This window comes from Drosophila navojoa, chromosome 2, assembly GCF_054131105.1.
Source record: "Drosophila navojoa isolate 15081-1374.11 chromosome 2, UAZ_NAV_1.0, whole genome shotgun sequence".
Taxonomy (NCBI): Eukaryota; Metazoa; Arthropoda; class Insecta; order Diptera; family Drosophilidae; genus Drosophila; species Drosophila navojoa.
The window spans coordinates 4,488,642-4,512,099 of NC_142890.1; the positions used below are offsets into that span (position 1 = coordinate 4,488,642).

At 40.4% G+C, this 23,458-nt stretch overlaps 4 protein-coding genes and 1 long non-coding RNA gene across 6 annotated transcripts in view; 3 read left to right on the forward strand and 2 right to left on the reverse strand.

The window, feature by feature from the left end:
- Positions 1-1,314: 1,314 nt before the first annotated feature.
- LOC108659176 (uncharacterized) lies at positions 1,315-4,715 on the forward strand. Its single transcript, XM_018111975.3, has 2 exons — positions 1,315-1,603; positions 2,860-4,715. The coding sequence occupies exons 1-2, from the start codon at positions 1,580-1,582 to the stop codon at positions 4,411-4,413; spliced, it is 1,578 nt and encodes a 525-aa protein (XP_017967464.1). The 5' UTR covers positions 1,315-1,579; the 3' UTR covers positions 4,414-4,715.
- dind (diamond) lies at positions 4,702-8,092 on the reverse strand. The gene is made up of 5 exons (XM_018111972.3): positions 7,719-8,092; positions 7,609-7,656; positions 7,131-7,528; positions 6,869-7,070; positions 4,702-6,800 (listed from the first exon to the last, which is right to left on the reverse strand). The coding sequence occupies exons 1-5, from the start codon at positions 7,878-7,880 to the stop codon at positions 5,652-5,654; spliced, it is 1,959 nt and encodes a 652-aa protein (XP_017967461.1). The 5' UTR covers positions 7,881-8,092; the 3' UTR covers positions 4,702-5,651.
- A 136-nt stretch (positions 8,093-8,228) lies between these two features.
- On the forward strand, positions 8,229-9,890 carry Or88a (Odorant receptor 88a). The gene is made up of 3 exons (XM_018102188.3): positions 8,229-9,424; positions 9,481-9,636; positions 9,695-9,890. The coding sequence occupies exons 1-3, from the start codon at positions 8,426-8,428 to the stop codon at positions 9,743-9,745; spliced, it is 1,206 nt and encodes a 401-aa protein (XP_017957677.2). The 5' UTR covers positions 8,229-8,425; the 3' UTR covers positions 9,746-9,890.
- Positions 9,891-10,207: 317 nt separating this feature from the next.
- On the reverse strand, positions 10,208-22,231 carry Men (NADP-dependent malic enzyme). 2 transcript variants are annotated; one of them, XM_018113471.3, is made up of 4 exons: positions 21,985-22,231; positions 17,589-18,384; positions 11,397-12,325; positions 10,208-11,330 (listed from the first exon to the last, which is right to left on the reverse strand). In XM_018113471.3, the coding sequence occupies exons 1-4, from the start codon at positions 22,044-22,046 to the stop codon at positions 10,655-10,657; spliced, it is 2,463 nt and encodes an 820-aa protein (XP_017968960.1). In that variant the 5' UTR covers positions 22,047-22,231; the 3' UTR covers positions 10,208-10,654. The 2 variants fall into 2 exon arrangements, with proteins under 2 accessions (XP_017968960.1, XP_089112870.1); XM_089256744.1 differs by lacking the exon at positions 21,985-22,231 and adding an exon at positions 19,454-19,629.
- A 146-nt stretch (positions 22,232-22,377) lies between these two features.
- Positions 22,378-23,458, forward strand: part of LOC149092074 (uncharacterized) — a 33,320-nt gene continuing 32,239 nt past the window's right edge. The window contains exon 1 of the long non-coding RNA XR_016196264.1: positions 22,378-23,205. This is a non-coding gene — a long non-coding RNA (uncharacterized LOC149092074). The remainder of the gene's footprint in view (positions 23,206-23,458) is intronic.

A 23,458-nucleotide genomic window follows, 5' to 3' on the forward strand; every position in this document is an offset into this window, starting at 1 on the left:
CGGTTTTTGGGGTGGCTCGTGGAGCACAAACGGGGGCGAGGGCTGCCAAGGGGACAGTCGCGTTCAGCTTGTGGGAAAGGCCATCGATATCCAGCTTAAGGCATGGACAGAGAATGTTTGCTGCTGCTGCTGCTGCTGCTTTTGTTGCTGCCTGAACGATTTCCAGTTTCAGTTGAATTTGAGCAACAGGCAGCGCAGGTAACGATCGTCGAGCCGAGGCTGCCGCTGCCGCTGCGGCTGCGGCTGCTGCTTTAGATTCGCTTTCAGTTTCTGTTGCTGTTCGTTTGATTTAAGAGCCAGAACGAGGATGAGCCACGGCGGGCAGCTGCAAAAGTGCAATAACAACAAATTGTAAACGGGTTTCGTGTTGCAAGTGGGAAAGGCGACGCGTGCGACGTTGTTGTCTGCGGTTTCTAAGCGTGTAACAAAAAAAGAAAAAAAAAAAAAAAAAGTCTTAAGAAAATAAAAAGAAAATTAAAATTTACTGCGAATACAAATATCGATGAGTCAGCTCGGGTTCTGTTTTGTTTATGCAACCAATTGCCACACAGCGTGCGACCCAAACATTTATTTGCTTTTCTTATTTTGTTGTTGTTTTTGTTGTACAGTGTACACCAGCTGCCGACACTTGGTTGTTGTTGCTGAGCATCAATTCGCATGTTCTTTGAACGACTCAATTTGTCTCGCTGTATCAATGCATACACAGACACGCACATACATATTCATATGTATGCATCTGTATGTGTGTGTATCTAGATGATGGCGCAAAGTTCAATGGAACGTAGTGACACACACGCTCGTTGCCATTGCAATTGGCCTCTACGAGTCTAATTGGAGTCGGCATTTCTTTAATATGTTTCCTCTGACTGGAATTCTTCTCTTTCTATGAATGTATGCATATGTATGTGTATATGAATCGAGCGGAGAGTCAGCAAGCTGAGTCAACTGTGTGTTGCTCTTGCTGCTGAATGCGACACAATTTCGTTATCTTATCCGCCGAAATCATTGACGCGCTGTGGCACAAATTGAAAAACAATAACAATAGCACGTCGCAGTCTATTGTTTCAGACAGTCGCCGTCTGGCATTGGGTACATCAACATACAACTTACGAGACGGCCTTGCAGCAGAACCAAAAACATTCCCCAGACACCCTGTACGAAACACTTGCGCATGCAGCCGCCAACAGCGGCTTAGCCGAGAGCGAAAGTTGGGATAGCGAGAGCGAGCGAGCGGGAGATCGCCTGTGCGAGCGAGAGCGCGTGTAACGGCAAGTCTTTGTTGCTCTCTCACCCAGCTGATATCTAATCAAAACAAATAATGCCTCGATGCGCGTTCTGCGGTTTGAATCGTTTACCTTAGTTTCAATTCTACTTCCAGCAGTGCTCGTGGTAGCTGTTTATTTCGCAGCGCAATCAAATTCAACAGAACGAACACATATATAAAAGAAAACAAAGGCAACAGTGTAATTAATAGCCAAAAGTGCTTTTAATTGTAATTTAATCAATAGAAAACAACAAACGAGCAAATTGTTAATCGAATTTCAAGAAATACAGCTACATACGTACATACTTCTACAGCATGAAGTACAAATTTTTGCTGCTGGTGAGTGTACAAATATTCAAACATATAGTATATATGTATATATAGTCGTAGTATGTATTAGTATCTAAAATTTCAGTGTTTTCCTTATCTTATCTGAAGTTGTTTTTTTGTTTGTGGTTGGGGTCGGTTATGAAGACCACAATACTCAGTTAAGAATATGTACATACATTGATACAGTACAGATACATTATATATGTATTATGTGTATATTATATATGTGTATAAATATGTGCATAATATAAGTTCTCTACTTAGGGAAACCTTTTTATGGTACATAGAATAGAAAAAAAAAACATCATTGAATTCTATTTGAAGTGAATATATACTATAAAGTATATATGTATATAGATAGTAAATATTTAGTATATATGTATATTGAATATAAATATGTATGTATTATTAGGTATTTTGATAAGTGCACAATAATCTTATTGACTACAGATAGAAGTTAAAATTAATCATATAGAAAAAAGCCTTCAATACGTAAAGCCAATGCAAGTCTAGTATGAAGTATATAATATTTTCTAAGATATATACATATATATATATATATATATATATATATATATATATATCTTAGATCACAAATTTGTTAGAGAGATAAGAGTTTTAAAAATAATATTAAAAAAAATATATATATATATATATATATATATATATATATATATATATATATATATATATATATATATATATATATATATATATATATATATATATATATATATATATATATATATATATATATATATATATATATAAAGTATATATATATATTTATATATATATATTTTTTTTGTTTTTTGTTTTTTGTTTTTAATATTATTTTTAAAACTCTTATCTCTCTAACAAATTTGTGATCTATATGTACAATGCTTCAATAAATCATTTTTTTTTTAACAAAATAATAAAATAATATAATAATATTAATATTAATATAATATTAAAAAAAAGTAAATGCAATAATATAATAAAATTTTGTATTTCATAAGGCTTTTAAGTAGTAATATAATACCTTAAAAAATTTTTAATATACATATTTATTTAAGAATTTAAAAAAAAAATATATATATATACACACATATGTGCTGTCTGTAATTTATGGCTTGTAGATTCCATTAATCAATTACTTTATAAACTTGCTAATTAATCATATGTATACAATATATATCTTGATATATACACAGTATATCATATATATCATATAATATCTTCATATATACACAGTTCTAATCCACAATTATAATTGCTTGCAGCTCGTCAGTGCGGAGGCTCTGCTGCTGAGTGTCGCATTGGCCCAGCAGGAGAGCATGCCGTACCAGGCCGTGGCTAACATTTGCGAGACGTGCACCTGTTTGTCCGCCCAGGACACGAATCATCGCCTGCACCAGACACTCAACTGCGCCATGAAGAACTTCGAGCACATTCTGGCCCGCTGGCCGCCGGAGTTTGGCAGCCAGCACGCGGACATGGAGATTGTCGCCTCGTTCTCGGGCAACCGCATTCGGGTGCTGCAGCAGCTGCCGGCCACGAATGCCACGCTGACGTTCTCGTGCCGGCACTGCGGCATACAGCAGCTGGAGGTGCCGCTCTTCATGGACGTGCCCAATGTGGAGGGTCTCTATCTCAGCTGGAATGAGATCAAGGACGATGCTCTCAAGCCGGATCTGTTTCGGGGTCCCTTCAAGGCCACCAAGTACGAGCCGATTGCTCTGAAGGATTTGGATCTCAGCCACAACAGCATCTTGCGGCTGGATCGCAAGCTCTTCGAGCACACGCCGCAGCTGAGGAAACTGTCGCTGGCCCACAATCGGCTCAGTGTGCTGGATGCGGCGACAACTGCATCGTTGGCCTCCATTCCCAATCTGCAGCGCTTGGATCTGTCGCACAATGGCTTGCTGACGCTGCCCGGCGATCTCTTCACCAAGATGAGCAATCTCTACCAGCTGGACTTGTCGGGCAATCAGTTCTCTGTGGTGCCAGCCGGCCTGGAGCAGCTGGGCAAGAGCCTGCAGCAGCTCAGTTTAGCGGGCAATCGCTTGGTTAAGATCGGTGCCCAGAGCTTCCGCCATTTGGATGCACTGCGTCGCCTGAACATCAGTGAAATGCCAATCCTGCGCACTATTGAGCTCGGTGCTCTGCAGCTGCCCGCCTTGGAGCAGCTGGACTGCGCGCGCAATCCCAAGCTGGAGCGACTGGAGCTGGCGGATTTGGTGACCAGCCGCAATCTGACGCAGGTGGACATCTCGCAAAACGCGCTGACGACGCTCACTCTCAACGCAACCAACACGACGAGCTGGCCCAGGCTGCGCAGCCTGGCCATTGCCGGCAATCCCTGGTACTGCAGCTGTGAGCTGCTCCAGGCCCTCGAACAGGCCGGCGCTCCTCAAGTGCTGCAGGCGCCCAATCTGGCGGTCGCCCGCTGCGACACGCCCTACTTGCTGGCCGCCCTGCCGCTGACCAATCTAACGGCCCAGCAGATCTGCAACATGGTCATACCCAAGAAGTATCGCGCCGTCGAGGATGATCCGCCCAGATTTCTGCGCCGTCGCTACATCATCCTCACGGTAATCATTGCCAGCGTCGTGGTCGTCGCCGGGCTCATCATCGGCTTCATCGTGGTCTGTGTGCGCCGCCGGCTCAAGGGCAACGACTACGGCGTCCAGCCCATTCGCTACACAAGTGTCCGGGGCAGCAATCTCTCTGCCTTCTCGCAGCTGCAGCCGGTCTCGGTGACCACGAAATTCAACAATGCAGCCGCCTCCGCCGCCGCCTCCGCGGCTGGCTCAACGGGCGCCCCCAATGCCTGAGACGAGGCCTGCTCCCGCCTGCTGCACGTGCTCCGAGCCAAAGATGTTCACGAAAGTGTTTCAGCCACCACACAAGACAAGACTTTGCGTGCATGCATTTGCTTGTATATATTGAATATAGTATATGGGATATACATACATACATACATACATATGTACATGGCATATATACATACATACATATATTCCAGGAGATTTGCCTTCGTATCCCTAGTGTCTAGTGTTGCCATCGATGTTTGTATTGTACTTAAGTTTCGTTAGCCTTTAATCACTGTGAAATAAAATGCATTTTTATAAACATTTTCAAGGAATCATGTATATTTGAACTGATACAGTGGTCACTAGTGCTTGAAGGACGGCTAGTGACAAATCTTCTGTTAAACAAACTGGGCTAAACTTAAAGGCTTTCATTTAGTACATATATTAAAATGTAACTTTGACATATAATCACTATAGGTTCTTAGTATCGAGTGAGTACTGTAGTCTAGGATACACATACATAGTTGTTCACATATGTCTTTGACAATTATCTCTTTAAATCCCTATTTAAATTAGATAGAATCAGCAATGCGTATCTACAGTAGTCACTGCTGTATAAAGAATTGTTAGTATAAGTGTATTTGCACTGAGTAAAATTCTGTAAAATTAAATTTCTTTAACTATATAACAATTTAAATAGACAAAGTGTCCTAATTCGTCTATCGAGTGAGTACTGTAGTCTGAGTCATACATAACTAGACTATTATCTATGTAAATCTCGAATTGCATGTAATATAACATTACTAATTTCTGATATGATACCTACAGTAGTCACTGCTGTATAAACAACTTTTGGTACAATTTTCAGCTAAAATATTTGCATTGAACAAAACTCTCTAAACTTATAATATGCTTTAACAATATCAAACGTAAGAATCAGCTCAATTCTTTTTAGCGAGCAACCACTGTAGTGTGCTACATAAGGGAACAATTGTTAAGCTTCTCAATTCATGAGATTCAAGCACTATATACATGCCACAATATTCTGTCTATATTTGTTTATTGTTATTTTTGTTATTTGGTTTTGACTTTTTGTACAGCACGAAAAAAGAATCCGAGAAAACGGTGAAAGGCGCAAAACAGTCAGAGAGAGAAGCCGATAGATGACGAACTGTGGTCGCCAGCTGTGCCAGCTGCTTATCTTTGAAATGTTTATAGATAGGTTGCGAAACTATTAAGATAATGCGACTAATGGGGGTCTAGCATTCGCTTTCGATCAGCTCCTCCTCCAGGGCAGGCGCCGGCCGTGGCGGCAGTGAGTCGCCTGCCTTTGAGGCCAGCAGCTGACGCATCTGTCCGTCCAGCTGGAACAGATTGACGGCTTCTTTCTGGGCAAGAAACTGACGCATTTCGGCAAAATTGTCGCGCTCTTTGATTTGTTTGCTGCGCTTTTCGTATAGCTCATCCGCTGAATCAGATTCTGAGTCACTGGGACTTGTTGGCTCCTTTAGGCGATTGTCCTGTTGCGCTTGTTGCTCCTGCTCCAGTTGCTCCACTTTGCCGAATAGCTCGTCTACATTGATACCTTTCGCGGCGAGCACTTCGCGCTCCTTCTCCAGCATCACCCGGCGAATGGGATCAATACGATCTTTGAGCTGCCTCAGCACCGGCTTGAACTTGCCCTTGGTAATGCGCTTCTCGAAGTTGAGCAACTCCTTTTCGGGTGTCGGATACGGCGCCGGCTGTTCGTCTTCGAACTGTCGCGCCTCCTGCTCGTCGTACATGTAGGCATAGAAGTCATCGCACTTTTGCGGCTCATTGGGATGCTGCGAGTACTCGACGCGTAAAATACTCTCCGGGAATTCATCTTGTTTGGCGGGCGACTTACTTTTCTCAGCGTTATCGACGCCCAGATCCAATTTGCTATTCAGAAACTTGTTATAGACGAGCATCAGCCGCTGGAAATCATCGCAGCACACGGCCAGAGCATTCTCAATGCCACGCATATTGTTGGCCACAGCCACGAGCTGCTCTGCATTGTTCTTCTTGGCCGCCTCGGCGGCGGTCAGCTTCTGCAGGGTGACATCGAGTGCCTGGCACTCGCCGGCCACAGCCACCATGCAGGCGCTGAGCTTCAGGGACGAGTGCTGCAGCACCGCAATGGGGCCGCTTTTCTGTTGCTCAGCCTTGGCTGCGTGCAGCTGCTCGATTTCCAATTGTTTCTTGTTCTGCATGGCAATCGATAGATTCTTGAAATGCTGCTCCTCCTCCTGCACGAGCTGTCGCACCTGGTTGTCAATCTTCACCAAGTCCTCGCTCAGCTGCGAAATTGACGGTCGCGTCATAATGGTGAGCGCCAGACGCAGCAAATACTGTGACTGCACATAGGCGAATATGTTGTGAAAGTCCTGCAGGGAATATAGGAGATTAGTTGAATATATACATAGGTGCCTAATTGTTCAGTTACGGTAGGCACCTTTATGTGCTTCGGACTGTAGTCCGTGACATTGTTCTTAAAGTATTCGCATTCGCGCAGCTCTTCCATGGGCGCATAGTAGGCTCCGTATTTGGGGGGCAGGGGATAGTCGAGCTCCAGTTTGCGTGTCGCATCATAGAGGATTTCGGTGACCTCCTTAGCCGCCGTAATGCAGTCCCAGGCGCGTTCAATTTGACGTGATCTACGAGCGGAAAATCAGTTAGACCAGTAATGATTTATTTTATCTGTTGCTTGCACTCACTCAATCAGCTCGGCCTGTTTCATAATGATAATCTCTTGAAAGTAGGTCATGTTGCGCCTTATGCAATTGCCAAACTCATCGATGGTCTTCACTAGCTCCTCGAGTTTGCGCTCCACGATTTTGTTGCGGCAGACAAAAACGCTCTTGACGACGCATAGGGCGCCAAATGTGGTGGTCAGGAGGATGGATGGCATCAGCGACAATCGCAGGCCACGCGGAGTAACCAGATGCTGTAGAACGGTGCCGCCCAACAAAATGCAAGCACTCCGCGTGGTTAGCAACTGCCGGCCGGTTGCCTGTTCGGGATGGCTTTGCATACATTGCTCCAGAGCCTCCACATGATCAACTAGCAATCTTTTCGAATAGAGTATGCGCTGCAGTAGCTGATCTGTTATGGCCTAGTTGGGTATTGCATGTGGTCAGCATTGATATGTATATGTATGTGCACCTATGTATTTATTTTCGACACGGCACTCACCTGTTTCTGCTTTAGCTCGTTGGCCAATTGACGGCGTCCGAAACATGCCTGTGCGTAAAATGTGCGGAAATATTTATTTGTAATTCGTTATTGCTTGCAGCATAGCTTACCGTTAATCTTTCCATTATATGCGTAGTTATTTTGCACAACAATTTAGAGATTTTATTGCATTGGCTTTCAACAATATTTACGTTATTCATATGTGCAGACCAGGGATGCAGTTGCGAGACGAGCTGATTTGATGTCTCGCTCTGACATATAGCATTTTCCATGTGCGCAGAACCAAAACAAACGTAAACGCCGGCTGAGTAACGTAAGCGCGAAACTGAGCAACGTTAACGCAATAATTCGGAGCCTATCGACACATTAAAAACGGGAAATAAAACCGGTAATTTTGAAACTGAGATTTTCAAAACAAAATGAGTAAATTATTGAAATGTAGTTTTACAGGATAAATACATTTTATTATATTTGTCAAATATACAGAAAATTAGGGTTTCATAAAAGGAGTATGTGACATATTCTATGTATGCATATGTGCTGAAATGCTACTCGGCTGGGATTCAGGGTGTCTCTGGGCAGACTCTTATTGATATAATCATTTCTTTGCACCCACTAATTTTCCAATTCACTATCACCTTCCAACCAACAATTAGAATGCGAAATTAAAAATGTTCTGATTGCTGCCACCAACTGGCAATTATTATCCAATTGTGGGCTGGTGTTAGATTTCCGTATATATAGACGCTGTGAATAGTACAGCCTTATAGTGCTTGAACAAACTTTGTGAAAGATATTGTGCAAGATATTCCTAGAAATGGATAACGTAATTCAACCCATTAAAATTGAGTCATTCTTTGAATTTCAGAAGTTTCAGCAATTCTTTCATTTACTACACTTTAAATTTTATCGCAATGATGCGGGACGTATTGTCAACAGATCGGAATTGGTTTTCTTTACGGGCTTTTCATTGGACATCTGGTTCTTTGGTGTCAATTTATTTGATATTTTCTGGTCAATGCGCCGAGGCGTGCCTTCCAGTCAAAATCTGCCCGTCCTGAGTATTTCGGTATATTATGCCATCCGTGGAATACTGTTGTATACGAAGCGACACGAAATTATCGACTTTATCAACGTGATGGATCGGGAATTCCCACGGGATTTGCCCACACAACAGCACCTCCAAGTGGCGGAGATATTTGAGCAGCACAAGAAGCGAAAAGGCTACGTAGGTCTCTTTGCATACGTCGCTCTAGGAGGCTTTAGCATTGCACCGATTATTTTCTATATACTCGCCTATGAGGATCGAAATGCGCCCATCCTGTTGGACCAACAGCTGCTTGGCGGCTGGCTACCGTATAATATTCGACAGATCCACTTGCTCTATCCATTCGTGTGGATCTACGACGTCTATGCCATGCTTGTCGGCGTCACCTACTTCACCACCTTCGACACCCTGTTCATTGCATTTCAGACGCTGCTGCGAATGCATCTGAATGGCCTGCGCCGGCAGATCGAGCAGCTGAATGCCGACGACAGTGAGAATCCAGTGGACGAGCAGAGGTTCTTTGCTTACATCAGCAGCTTGATACGGCGCCATCAGGAGATCAATGTGCTATGCGATAAGTTTAATGATCTATTCAAGCTGGCGATCTTTCTGAGCGATCTGGTCGGAGCTACCTCCATCTGTTTCCATTTGTATTTGATGTCCGAGGCCAGCGACAAACTGATGATTGCCAAGTTCTTGGGCCCCACCATGGCTCTGGTGGCCTTCACCTTTGAGTGTTGCCTGCGTGGCTCACAGCTCGAGGAGGCCGTGAGTTGAACTAAATAACACTATTTTATTCATTGTATACATATATTATTTCCCAGTCTGCGGGCCTGAATGAGGCTTTGTATAATCACAGCTGGTATCACGGCAGCAAGAAGTATCGTAAAGTGATGCTCATCTGGATAAAATATTCTCAGTGCACCCGCAAATTAACTGCCTATGGCTTGGTGGAAGTTAATATGATGCACTTTACGGACGTAAGTTGAGCTTGGATTCTGATGGAAACATTTTTATTTGTGTAATTTCTTATTTCAGATTATGCAACTTGCTTACAGACTTTTCACATTTCTGAAGTCACGACAGTAGATATATAGAGTTGCAGTTAATGTAAAAAAATCGATATTATACGATTCGGCATACCCCAAAAGTCTCTAAAGTTCTCTTTATCTAATCCTTTGATGCCAATCATAAATGGTTTATGTATTTTAAATTATTAAGTACTTAATTATTTACCTCAATTGACAGCTGCTCTTATATTATATATTATATAATTCTTTGAATAAGAGATAAGATAATCTCTAATCCAACTATAATCCAGATTTACTAAAAGGATATAAGATTCAATTCTTGTTTATATAATATATGCTGCATTAGATGTCTGGATCTTATTCACTTTTTTAAGATCTGTTAGATTCAAAGCTTAAAACCAATACGATTTTATTAAGCTGAGACATTGTTAAGTCCGAAACAAATCTGAGTTTAACATTAATGTTTAAGAGGTTGCTAATCCATCTCCTTTTCAATTAACAAACATATATCAACTATTGTTTTTAGTTATTTTATTTTTTTATTATGTTTTTTTTTTATATATTTTTTTTTTTGGACTTATGTACTTAAGATAGTTTGTGTTCACGTTTACATAGAATTTGTATACACATATAGATATCTAGAATAGTAATATCCCATTTACATACATATATCAACTGCATCATTAAAATGATTATCTAAAACAAATCTTGTTATCAATATGGGCCATTAAGCGACATACGAAGCTTGTTATTTTTCCCCTTCTTCTTCTTGTTCTTCTTCTTCTTCTTCTTCAGTATTTTAAGTTTGTAAAGGTGTGTGCATGAAACTGTAAAATAAATAACGACACCCGATGTTGCTGGGCTCCTCATAGAAGGCAAATGGAATGGAGTTTCTGCCAAGAGTCGCGACGTTGAGGGCGAGAGGAGAGGGTTGAGTAGCTGAGGGGGCCGCATGCTCCGTCTCTATTTACACGGGATAGGTGGGTGGCAAGGCACGAGGATAGTCGAGATCGTACATTTGGGCCTTGATGAAGGCCAGCTTGTTCTGGGGCTCCGGCTGCACGGTGGCCTTGCCACTCTTGTATGCATAGGTCACGATCTGCTCGGCAATATTCATTGAGCATTGAATGATCGAGTTGAGTGGCGGATACAGGCTGCCCTTCTCCAGGTCTTCCTTGCTGACCATGCTGGCGAGACTCTGGGCAGCGATGAGGAACACATCCTCTGGTATTGTCAGCATGCCGGCGCACAAAACGCCTAGAGCCACGCCCGGAAAGATGTACGAATTGTTGCCCTGGCCCGGATAATATTTGCGGCCATTGTAGGTGACTGGCGGAAACGGTGAGCCGGAGGCGAAGATGCAACGTCCTTCTGTGTGGGTGTAGGCCTCCTCGGCGGTGCACTCAGCCTTGCTGGTGGGATTCGAGAGGGCAAATATGATGGGCGTCTCATTGATCTCGGCCATTTTCTCGAGGATCTCCTGGTTGAAGGCGCCGCCCTGAGCCGAGGCACCAATCAGCACATTCGGACGCACCTTGACCACAGCGTCTTTCAAGGTGTCAATGGGCGTGCTGACCTGAGCGAAGTGCAGCTTGTGCTCAGTGAGGCCGCCCTTTGGACGATCGCGCACAATAGCGCCGCGGCTGCAAACGAAAGATACGGAGGTTACTTGGATTTGCAATGAGGAGTTCGTAAAGTATTTGACCTACCTATCGACCATCCAGATGCGCGTCTTGGCTTCCTCTTCGGTGAGGCCCTCCTGCTTCATGGCCATGACGCACAGTTGAGCAATGCCCAGCGCGGCCTCGCCAGCGCCCAGGAATAGCAGCACATTATCCCTCAGCTTGGTCTTCTTGATCTTCAGCGAGGCCAGCAAGCCCGCTACGGCCACAGAGGCAGTGCCCTGAATGTCATCATTGAAGGTGCAGTACTTGTCGCGATACAGCGACAGCAGACGGAAGGCGTTCGCATTGGCAAAGTCCTCGAACTGGATGAGACAATTCTGGCCAAAGCGGCGCACGCAGGCGCGCATAAACTCATCGATGAAGTCATTGTAGAGATCACCCGTGGCGCGCTTCTGGCGCAGACCCACATAGAGCGGATCCTCCAGTATGGACTCTGTGTTGGTGCCCACGTCCAGGGTGATGGGCAGGCACTGGTTGGGCTTGATGCCAGCCAGAGCCGTGTACAGCGACAGCTTGCCCACGGGTATGCCCATGCCATTGACGCCGAGATCGCCCAGGCCCAAGATGCGTTCGCCGTCGGTCACCACGATGGCGCGCACATCCGTCTCTGGCCAGTTCTTGAGCACATCGTAGATGTGTCCCTTGTCCTTGATGGTGATGAACAAGCCCTTGGGCTTGATGAACCCAAGGCTGTACTTCTGGCAGGCCAGGCCCACCGTGGGCGTATACACCAGCGGCATCATGTGCGTAATATCTGAGCTGAGCACATTGTAGAAGAGACGCTCGTGGCGCTCCGACAGGCCAATCAGGTACATATACTTGTCCAAATCGTTAGGCAAGCGATCCAACAAGATACGGCAGTGCTTCACCTGATCCTCAAGGGTTTTCACCGTATAGGGCAAAAGACCGTGAATGCCCAACAACTGACGTTCCTCATGTGTGAAGGCCAGGCCCTGAAAACAAAGAGATGATCGAAGAGGATTAGATTGATGGAGATGTAGCACTGAATTTGGAAAGTCAATTGTAGTTAGGACTTGAAGTACTTGGAACCTTAACTGTAATATGGCCTAAGATGAAAAGTTTTGCTAATCCGTTCTACTCATAGACCTATTAAGTGGAGACGTAGGCTAAAGCTGGAAAGTCAAGGGCAGTCAGTTTTCATAAGAGCCCTAACACCGTCTCAGTTAAGCTCACAAGTGTCCCTGACCTCTCCTACTGATAGACCTTCATCCCAAACATTGTTTAGATCAGCCGTTTAGCTGATCTCTCCTACTGATAGACCTATAGATTAAGTTCACTAGATTGATAGAGATGTCGGTTCAAGTAGTAAAAAAGTAAAGTCTGAACCCAAATTCAAACTAAGAGCTAAGATCACAAGTTGAGCTGACCTCTTCCAGTGATAGGGCTATAAATTAAATGGTCTGGAATTAGTCTCGATTAGATTAGATTAAACAACAGCCGATTGTCAGCATAAGTCAATATGTTATACATCTGGCTGAAACCCTTATCACAGTGTGCCACGCGCCCTGGCTGGGTGCGTGTCCATGCTGTTCCCGTGCCCATGGGCTGACAAACACGCCTCTTGGCTGACAGGCAGCTCGATTTGCATGCACATACATACATATACATATATGTATGTACATTTATTACTTATGCTTGAAGTTCAAAGTCAAATGCGCACAGCATCTCGAGCACGCCTGCGAACCGGTATTCGAATGCATTTGGGGCATTCGTTTTGAAAGTCGAATATAGTAGTTGGCTGACTCAGCGAGCGCCTGGCCTCGATATGCCAGCAGCGTGATTTGCAACAATTGAAAGTATTCATTATTGTGTAATTAACTGATATGAACTATACGGAATATACGAACTATGATTGCACGTGTGAGTGTGCGACAATACTTTCATTTTTTGTGTGTTTTGTTTGCTTGTGCAACTTCCTCTGGGGTGTTTGCTCTGGGTTGCTCTGGGTCTACCTGATAATATGCATGCGGCAGAAGGCAGAGGCGCAGCGCATTCTTTGAAGGCTTTGCACAATGGGGGAAATCGTGACATGACAAAGAATTCCTTATAGCTAGCTTCTGTGCATTCGACATGTACATGAATATACATAGTATGTACATTGTGGGAAAAGGCGAAGTCGGACAGCTCATGTAACTCATTATACAAATGTTTACTATAGCTGAGAGCCCTAAGTTTTGTAGTTGAAATGGGTTTATATAATCAAGTGATTAATTATGCTATTGCTTACATTTAAATTGTAGTTTATGCTGATTAAAAGGTATTTTAATAAAGAGCGAATGAAGATTTTATGTAAGTTCAATATGGTTAAAGTTAGAGTTGTTTTTCTATTCAGTCATATCATCATCATCATCATATCATCATATCAAATCATATCGATTTTTCTTGTCAAATAGGTCTCCAATTTGTTATTATTATTATGAACTTTATATGGGAGCATAGTATGATTAAAATCGGATAGTTATATCTGTAGTTATATGAACATGGCATAATATTACCATCTTCGCCGAACAGCATGATCTCAACTAGATTGAATTATTAAACCACACTATATAATACAGAAAATTCTATACCTCCATTATACAATTTCAGCATATCTCAACTCATGATATAATAATACTAAACACGTTATTAAATTCATTATCGTCATTATATAGCTATAATAGATTACCTACTATAATAGGTAATCAATTGGATATGTTTACAATCAAGAATATTATATAGCTGTATATATTATATATAATTGCAAATGATATTAAAAATAAGCAAATCGTGTGCTAGCCAGAAATGTGGTAAAAATTTATACAAATTATATTTCCTTTAAGATGTGTTGATTTTAATTGCGTATTCTCAAAAGTTGTTAATTTCGATAATTGAATTTTACTTCTATATATGTATATATATTTGTTTACATTACTTTACGTGTGCATGTTTTCGACTTATTAAACTGTGCGATCGCGTGCCTTAACAAATTTACAGTAATAAATTACACAAATTGCTTTACTATTTCCGAATCGATGACTAAACTGAGAATTCGTAAAGATATGCAGAAAGACCAAATCGCTCAGAGGAAAAAACAAAAAACCCAGACTATCATAAATTGGGGAAACTTTTACGCCAACTCATCGTGCGTTTAAGTAAATCAATGTGGGCTGACAGCATTTGGAGGTGTCTTAAAATGGGAACAGCTGACCCCGGAGCAGTGGAAATGTTTCGCAGCGGCCAAGCAAATTAGATTTAATCTAATCAAAAGTTTGCAGCATTCTCTCAAAGCAAGACCCCATGCGGTGGGCGAGTGCCGAAAAGTGCTTTCAGATAATCTAAACTAATTGACTCTTGAAAACCAGCAACAGCACGTCGCATTCTAGGGCATTGTAGGGCATTAGCCAATGAGAAGCGGCAAACACCCGGGAACGGGTATTATCATTTGCGATACGATATCATACGTCATCTATGGTGCTGATGAAATAGTTAGTGTGGAACTGCTGAAAACGACACCGTTGACATTGAAATAACGCCCGTGGTACGATAAGCGGACGGTGCGAAAGAGATGGCAAATGAAAGACAGAGCCAGAGTGAGAGAGAGTGAGAGTGGGATCGTTTGCCTGGCAACAGGTCTAACTGTTGGGTACTGTTTCAACACGCCGCTGTAAGCGATTCCCAGCGCTTGCCTCATGTCACGTCACACGCAGCGTATGCGCAACCTTTGAAGATTACGCATACAAATTTGCAAAAAAAAAAAAAAAATATGTATAAATAAAACCAAAACCAAAATAAAATAAATATAAAAACAATTCGCTTGGCGCTCAGCTGATGTTTGAGTTGTCTGGCCCGATCATCATTATCATAATTATCATTAGCACTATCAGCATTAGCACTATCATTATGAGGAGACACTCGCCGCTGGCGGCGATAAGCGTGCAGTGGGAAACCTGACCTCAAAGCGATGACGACACCAACGGCCAATTTACAACAAAAGATGCTGCCACAGACAATTTCACACAAACTGTTTCCTCAGCTGCAAAAGTCGAGAGCTCTTTACAATCTCTGTGCTTGGCTACCCGCAGCTCAAGCTTTTCGAATTGTTTGGTAGTGCTGGTCTATGGCATGATAATTGCTTTTCAAAATACATATATTTAAACTTTTTAAAGACTATTATGCAATCATCTAAATCTTCCTCAATTTTAATGTTATATTAACTTTCTTTCATATGATTTACTTCACTTACGATATATTATTTCCCATGTGATATATTATTTTTGTAGCATGCCCTCGATATTTTGCATATTGAACTACTGAAGTAAGCTCTCGGAGAGCACATTGACCGTATTAATTATTTAAATTTACTACACACTTAATATGGGCATTTTAGCTATATCAGACGGCTTCAGCGTATTTAAAGTCAACAAAGTCCCGTATTAAAAAATTTCAAAAGAAAGCCTTATAATCGTGACAGACTAATTTTTGCATATATTTATAGTGATTTTAATTTAAGTGTTTTATCAGCATATTTAAAATTCGACGTGCGTTTAATTAGCCGTATTTGACGCCTCAGTTAGGCAAATATGCTAATAGTCTGTTTATCAACATCTTATTTTGTGCTGTTGTGATCTCCAAACAAATGCCTTGTGACAAATATACAGATATACGAAAACAGATACAGATATACATATATACAAAGAGTTTTGTCATTGTTTTTTTTTTTCGCGCTAAACTGTATTGAAGTCTTGGCGTAGGTCAGTTCTTGTCGCTTTCGAAGTATTTAGTATATGCAATGCGATAAGAAGTGGAAAAAATTCCATTATGCAACGTAAATGTATATAGGCAAAGTCTCGGACAACATTTTATACATGTATGTGTATAGGGCCATATACATATATTATACATGTATACATATATTTTTAGTATTAAATATATATACGATATGAAAGCCCTACTCAAATTTGATAAGAGCTCTTGAGCGCTATTGTAGGTCACCTTTAAACGACTTTTTTTATTTAATTTTTTTTATATAATTTTTTTTTTAAATAAGTTTTTAGTGAACATTCTTATAAGTATTGCTATACTTGAATTATATTGATATATATATGTTACATTGTATATATTTTATTTATAAAATATATTAAAAATTACTATCTTGTAGCTTCAACATTTTTTTAAGGATTCTTTCGTCTTTAATTGCCTGCTCATTCTATACAACAACAATCGACCCTCAGCCCACTATTCAAGCTCATGCGCATACATCCCTCCCGCTTGCACAACAGCAATCACGCTCTGCGCTCTGCCTCTCTTTGTCGCTCTTCCGCTATTTGCATGCAAATTTTATGCTCAACAAAAAATTACAAAACGAATAGCAAGAGCGAGAGAGGGAGAGCGAGAACAAAAAACACAGCATCTGCAAATTGGCAATGAACTTGTAAGTGCAGGCGTAACGGTAACGACAAAACGCAGGCAACCCAATGGACAAAATGTTTACACTTTAGTAGTTAATCGAATATTTAATTAGCTTGAATTAACTGCTCCATTTATCGGGCACTCAATTATAACAAGCCTATACTCATATTTGTTGCCTTATTGATTTTCTATACCCAATGCTGACATCAACAAAAAAAAAAGAAAACCGAAAAAAAAAATTCCATCAAACATGAGCTTTGGTCTTCCAGTGCGGCGCGTGGACGCACATTCTGCTTTGGCTATGTCATCTAAAGGTCAAGCGAACCGGCAGCAACTAAATTCTATTTTTTTTTTTTTCTTTTTAGAAATTGTTAGGTGACACTTGTGTTAAATATTATTATTTATGAGTCTTCGTTTTTTGGCAGTCAGTGGCACGAAAATAGCAACAAAAAATTGAAAAACATTTTGGTTTCAATGGGAGGGCTAAGGGCATACTGTGAAAAAATGTTGTCATCGTTTCACAACAAACTAGAGAATGAAAGTAAAAATTTAGTTTCTTGCTGTTCTTAAGAGAGAACTGGCTTTCAGGACATATTTTTTCTGAGTGTAGCGTCTAATAAGTAGCGCCAATCGTATGCTCATAGCAAATACATATGTATATATCTATGCATAACTATAGGTTTGTATGTATGTATGTATGTATGTACATATATCAGAAAACAACCCCGCAATAGTCGGCGCTCTCTGCTGGTACTTTTCCACTATTCCCGCGTATGGGCAGCTCGCGGCTTTCTTTAAACTCACCTTATTGTAGCGCTTTAGGCGCATGCGATCGAGTCCAGAGACACTGCCAACGATCTCATTGTCGCCAGTGCCCCAATGTCCGAGACGATCACGTTGCAAATCCTTGCTCATGTTGTCGCTGCTGTAGTTGCGTATCTGGTGCGAATTGATGTTGCTAGGGTTGCCAAGTAGTGATTGGGCTTGGTTTTGGTGTAGCTCGTGCAGGCTCTGTTGTAGCTGCTGCCAGTGGCTCGAGGATAATATCGGTGGTGCTAAAATCTCAGCTTCGTCAACACTTGCTCCTGCTCCGTCAACGTCGCGTTGCGTACTGATTTGTGTTGTGAGTTTTGCAAAATTGGAAAGTTCGTATTCGAGTGTTGTTGTCGTTGTAGTCGTATGATTTTTACACACACGACTACTGCGCCATTTCGCAGTCGCAGCGGCAGCGCAGTCACCATCACAGCTGCTCGTGCTCTCGTGTGTGTGCTTCGTGTGGGCATGTATGTGTGTCGGCTGCGCTACGTTCAGCTTGTTATTATTGTTGTTGCTGCCGCTGCCGCTGCCACCGCCGTTTCTCTCTTGAGTGAGTGCGCGTGTGTACAAATCAGCTGTTCGGCAGTGAGCGCAGCGAGTGCTATTGCTGCTGTTAGCGGTGCTGCCAGTGCCAGCGCCAGCGCCAGCACCAACGCCAACGGGTATTGTGGTCTTGTAATAGCCGTGCTCATTTTGTTGTTGCTGCTCTTGCTTATGATGATATGGTGTTATTTGGCCATTGGAAGGGCTGTATGAATTGTTGGCCGTTGGATAAATCGGCGTGCTGTAAATGATACAAAGAAAGAAGAGAGAAAGAGCGCGAGTGAGAGAGGCAAACGAGTGAATTTGAGAGTGAGAGTGCTTTGCATGCGTGTGTGTGTGAGAGAGAGTTTGTTTGGGTAACTGTAAGTTGGGTAGGTAGACAAAACAAATGCTCGTTCTCGGCATAACTTAATTATTAGACGAACATGTATGAAACGCAGATTCCCAACTCAGAAATACCCTGCAGTCCATGTTGAGCAGGTGTTTAACATTCTACGTTATATCTACATGTATATATTCTACATATATTTTAGCTTACAGAACTTTAGCTTAGTAGTCAAACCACATTTTTTAAAATTAATTTTCAAAAGCCAATCGTATTTTGAGTAATTTGTCAAACTGTTCTGAAGTCAATAAAATTGCCAATTGAAACTCTATTATCGATACATTAATTTTACAAATGCTCGTAAATTTCAAATGATTTATTTATTTATTTATTTAATGCCTCTAATTATCAAATCAATTCCGATTTCAATCGTATTAGTATTAATCAGTGTTGAAACTCTAACAGCTATACAATATCAAGTATTTAAAGGAACTACGAACTATGTAGCTTTAATATATTCACCGATCTACAGAGATCAACTAAAATAGGTCAAATTGGAATCACAATACCTTATATACTCTCAGCTTTCATATTCAATGGGTATAAAAACAAGATGTGATGCTATGTGCATGACATTGTTGTCACTTAATAACGGCACTTCATGAGCAAGGGCGAAGAGAAAGAAAATGCTGATAAAAAGTAATAGCTCCCTAGGTGCCTTACATCATGCTGTCATTATTTAAGGAACTTTAAAAATGAACTACTTAATTACTGTAGTTTATTTATGCTAAATAGCAATTCAAATTGATTAAGAATATGTTTGGCATACGAAAAACATTATGAAACAGGTGATGCTTTGTACAGCTAGACTAGACACTAGAGATAAGGAGTATGCTACGCCCACTTTCTGCTCTCGACTGATAGGTACAGAGTGTACTGATATTGTCTATATATAATACACATATGTATGTATGTATGTACATACTGCTTGAGCCGTCCAAAGGTTTGAATTGACGAAAAGCGCTGCAGAGTCGCGTACATGCTTTTATTTCCTTTATATTCTATAACTTTTAGAGTCTATATATGTAGGTCTACGTAGATCTATTATGTGTACGTAAAATTTCAATTTTGACCGAAACGTTCCAGCACCGAACTCAAACTGAGTATAGGAAATTCAGAGGTTTTGCCATTGAGGCAATTTGTTTTCTATTTTCTCATTACACTTTGTGGATTTCATCGCTATTTGCTTTCGCTCAGCTTAGAAGCATAATGAAAGAGAGACAAAAGGGAATGCATTTATACATATACATATGTATGTATGTCTTTACATATTGACTGATAAGACCAGAATAGCTTTATGACAATCAATCAGGGCATTTTGCTCCAACATGTAAACAATTCGCAATATAAGTAAACAGAGGCGTCATGTGATTCAAAAGTGATTAAAGGGGGCTGATTTGAATGTAAATATGTTTGAAATAAAATTGAGATTGGATTGCATATAAGGAGATTGTCATAAAAGTAAATGTCAAGTTAGTTTAAGCTATTGAGGATAGAAATTAACTTTAGTTTATAACGGATCTGATTGATTTTGAGTGACAGATTGACAGATTGACAAATTGATTGATAAATTGATTTGAGATTGATAGATTGACTGATCAAATGTCAGATTGATTGAGTAACTAACTGATAAGTAGATTGACTGACTGATTGAAAGATTGATCTTGATTGATTGAGTAACTGATAGATCAATTGACTAACCAGCTGCTTGACCGATTCACGAAATACATGACTCTATAGGGTTGCAAACTTCTACTTCATTACATGAATATATAATTAATAATCGATTAATAGATAGATAAACTGAAACTTCGATCCACAGCAAGTGCCAGTCAGACAGAGATATGAATCTAATAAGCATTTCTACATTGGCCTCGCATGTCGGACCGGCATAAATATATAGTTCAAGACTGGCCCCCCTCAGTGCGTGTTAAATATCGTGACAGTCCGCGTAATCATGGGCCACTGCAAGCGCGCAAATTGTAAACTCGACTCTCGCATCGAGCCACAGCCCAATGCCAAAAGCTGATCCACAAAAACTGAAAGTAAATCTCAGACGTGGCAATTTTCTACACATGTGTCTGACCTTCATAAATATTAATAGGTTAAACATTTTGTTTTGATTATTAAATTTCGTATTTTTTTTTGTGAATTTTTTATGGAGGATTTTGTAGACAGATTTTGTGATTGTTTTCTATAATATAATAAATAACAACCTTACCACACACACACACACAAATTGTGTTTTTATTATTGAAACTGCAACTACATCGATTAAATCAATGCCCGACCACGCCCACACACATACATATACAACTTTAACTACCAACTGGAGCGTTTGGGGGTCAGGTGAACGCGCTTAAATCGCTATTAAAACGCCAGTGAATCGCATCATTAAGATGTTAATTACGGTTGTACGGCCAAAGGACGAACAGGCAGACTGGGCGTGGTCACACGCCTTACTTGTGCTTGTGTGCATAGGACAAACCAAGAAGCTACTATAATCTAATTGACATTTTGGTGAATATACTATATGTGGATATACATATGTATATACAGAGCTGCGAAAAATATTATGGCACCATATCCACAGGCAATACGAGTTCAGTCATCGAAATTACATTTCTTACTTGCAGTAGTATAAATATGTTTTTAGATGAAGAAGAAGAATACCATAAACTAATGCATGTAAGTATATTTACTCATCGTATATGAATATTTTTTGGGTGTTTTTGGTGTTATTATTATTATTTTTTTGCTCTGCATACATATATTTAATACTAAGTGTTTAATAACGTTAGTTCTTGGAGATGGTGCATTGAACACTACTATGCTTATGGCCGAGAGTCGTGTGTAATCCAGTTCTATTAGAAAATAATACTCTTATCTAATATACAAATATTACTCTATAGACTTTCCAATAATTTTATGAAAATGCATTAATTTTGAATAATTCTGCGTATATTTTTATATACTTGAGGTAGTACGTAGACTAAAAATTTAAATTGAATTTACCATAATATAGTTGAAATAAATCATATAAGTGCCATTTTAATATATTGTCTGAAGTGAAGCTGCTCTAAAAATATAGGAGTATTTAGACTAAAGTAGAACTCTTCTATAACTCACTTGTACTCGTATTACTACAGGCATCAATTTTGAAAATCAAATTAAAGTAATACCTAAGCTATATAGCTTGGAACATAGTCTGACAAATGTTGTTTTTAATTTTTTTTTTTATTATCAGTTTTCGGTATATTTTGTTTTTAATATATTCAAAGCCTATTTATCATGTCAAACAGTTTTTAAATGCCCAATTGCCTAATTAGATTAGTTAAAGCTCTAAACATGAATCTAATTTCATTTTATAGCCTTCTAAGTTCGCAGCTATCTTCGAAATAAATCAAACTGCCCTCGCCCACACACACACACACTTCGCTTTCCTTCTCCTCTTACCCATTTTCATCGAAATTCCTTATAGCATTGCGATCGGCACAAAGGGAACTCGAGTTGCCCATTTTAGCAAAGTTTCTTTTAGTTCTGCCTAAATAAATAAACAGTTGGTAGTATAACACAAATGGATAACAGTTAATGCACCGCAAGGACAGTTTATAAATTATTTAAAACATTAAACAAAATTGGAAATGTGCTCTTTTTTCCTAAATTATATTCAACTTATTTTCGTTTTTTTTTTATATTTTGTTTGCCGAGCGCTAGTCAACTGTGATTCGAGCGAAACTGAATTAAAAACTAAAGCTAAAACTAAAACCCGCCTCGGCCACTTGTTACAATCAAAAATGTTGTCGCATGGTCAAAGGAGAAGGCGATTGACTGCCAGTGCAAGGCGTCGCGTCGGTGCAAGGGAGACGGCATTAGGCGAACAGCTTGGCTCGCTCACACACGCAGCCAACGGCACGCGATGCTTGTTCGCGATGACAGGTGGCGTGTGTGTGTGTGTGTGTGAGTATGTAAAAGGGAGTGCGCGCGGAAGAGAGAGGGAGTCACATAGTTTGGCGGCGCTCCACACAGCTGTTTAATTGGACGCACAGCCTTATTATGCGCTTACGTAGAGTCGCATCATTCGGTCACGTAGTGAGTAACGTATAAGAGCCGACAGTTCAGTATGTGCGTATGTGTTTACGTAACGATGAGCTTGTTTGCTATTGATTCAGCTTTGTTTGCTTTGTCAGTTATTTTAATACAACAAAAATGTATTAAAAATTTTGCAAAATTTAGCCTAATTTTTAAGAGGCAGTATTGATAGATGTGTGCAGTCGAATGGAGCGAAATGCTGAAGCAAAAATTGTGAATAACTTAAATATGAGAATAAAATTTAAAATAATTTTCTTTATTAGTTCTTGAGAAATAAGTTAAACATTACAATTTTGCATATCTGTAATATTTTCTATATTCAATATTCAATATTCAAATGCAGTTATATAATACTATTTGACGCCTTCAGCTCAATTCAAGTGCATTTAGCATTCGGTGTGCGGCTCTTTCGTGTTTTACCTTAAATGTTAGTACATGTTGGTCACTTGGCCAGTTGGTTAATCGCTGTGACCTTAGCCACAACAAATTGCATAAAGCTATTGTTCACTGTTTGTTGTACATGTTGCTCGTGGCTAATTAAAAAATGATAATAATAACAATAATAATAACAATAATACTCACGCAGTAAGTATAAAAAACTCAGTGACCATCGTTGCACTTGAATGAACTCAACTCAAAGGGGTGCACTTATTGCTCAGATTTTTTGTTAGTCAGAAAAAAAAAGTTATATATATTACTAGAAATCAAAATTAGTGTAACTCCCTTGAAGAATATAATTCTTCAATTATTAATTAATTTAATAAGCAAATTATACATCATTAGGAAGCAAACAGAGCATATAAAGCATAAGCTCTTTTTGCTGTTGCCTCTTGAAGTC

Excerpts from the sequence above, each read along its gene's own strand:
- LOC108659176 (XM_018111975.3), top strand. The coding sequence starts at position 1,580 with ATGAAGTACAAATTTTTGCTGCTG. Across the intron at positions 1,604-2,859 it reads AGTACAAATTTTTGCTGCTG|CTCGTCAGTGCGGAGGCTCT; the intron begins GTGAGTGTACAA and ends AATTGCTTGCAG.
- dind (XM_018111972.3), bottom strand. The coding sequence starts at position 7,880 with ATGGAAAATGCTATATGTCAGAGCGAGACATCAAATCAGCTCGTCTCG. Across the intron at positions 7,657-7,718 it reads ATATAATGGAAAGATTAACG|GCATGTTTCGGACGCCGTCA; the intron begins GTAAGCTATGCT and ends TTTTACGCACAG. Across the intron at positions 6,801-6,868 it reads ACAGTCCGAAGCACATAAAG|GACTTTCACAACATATTCGC; the intron begins GTGCCTACCGTA and ends TATTCCCTGCAG.
- Or88a (XM_018102188.3), top strand. The coding sequence starts at position 8,426 with ATGGATAACGTAATTCAACCCATTAAAATTGAGTCATTCTTTGAATTT. Across the intron at positions 9,425-9,480 it reads GCTCACAGCTCGAGGAGGCC|TCTGCGGGCCTGAATGAGGC; the intron begins GTGAGTTGAACT and ends ATTATTTCCCAG. Across the intron at positions 9,637-9,694 it reads ATATGATGCACTTTACGGAC|ATTATGCAACTTGCTTACAG; the intron begins GTAAGTTGAGCT and ends TTCTTATTTCAG.
- Men (XM_018113471.3), bottom strand. The coding sequence starts at position 22,046 with ATGGGCAACTCGAGTTCCCTTTGTGCCGATCGCAATGCTATAAGGAAT. Across the intron at positions 12,326-17,588 it reads GCCTAAAGCGCTACAATAAG|GGCCTGGCCTTCACACATGA; the intron begins GTGAGTTTAAAG and ends CTTTGTTTTCAG. Across the intron at positions 11,331-11,396 it reads CGCATCTGGATGGTCGATAG|CCGCGGCGCTATTGTGCGCG; the intron begins GTAGGTCAAATA and ends TTTCGTTTGCAG.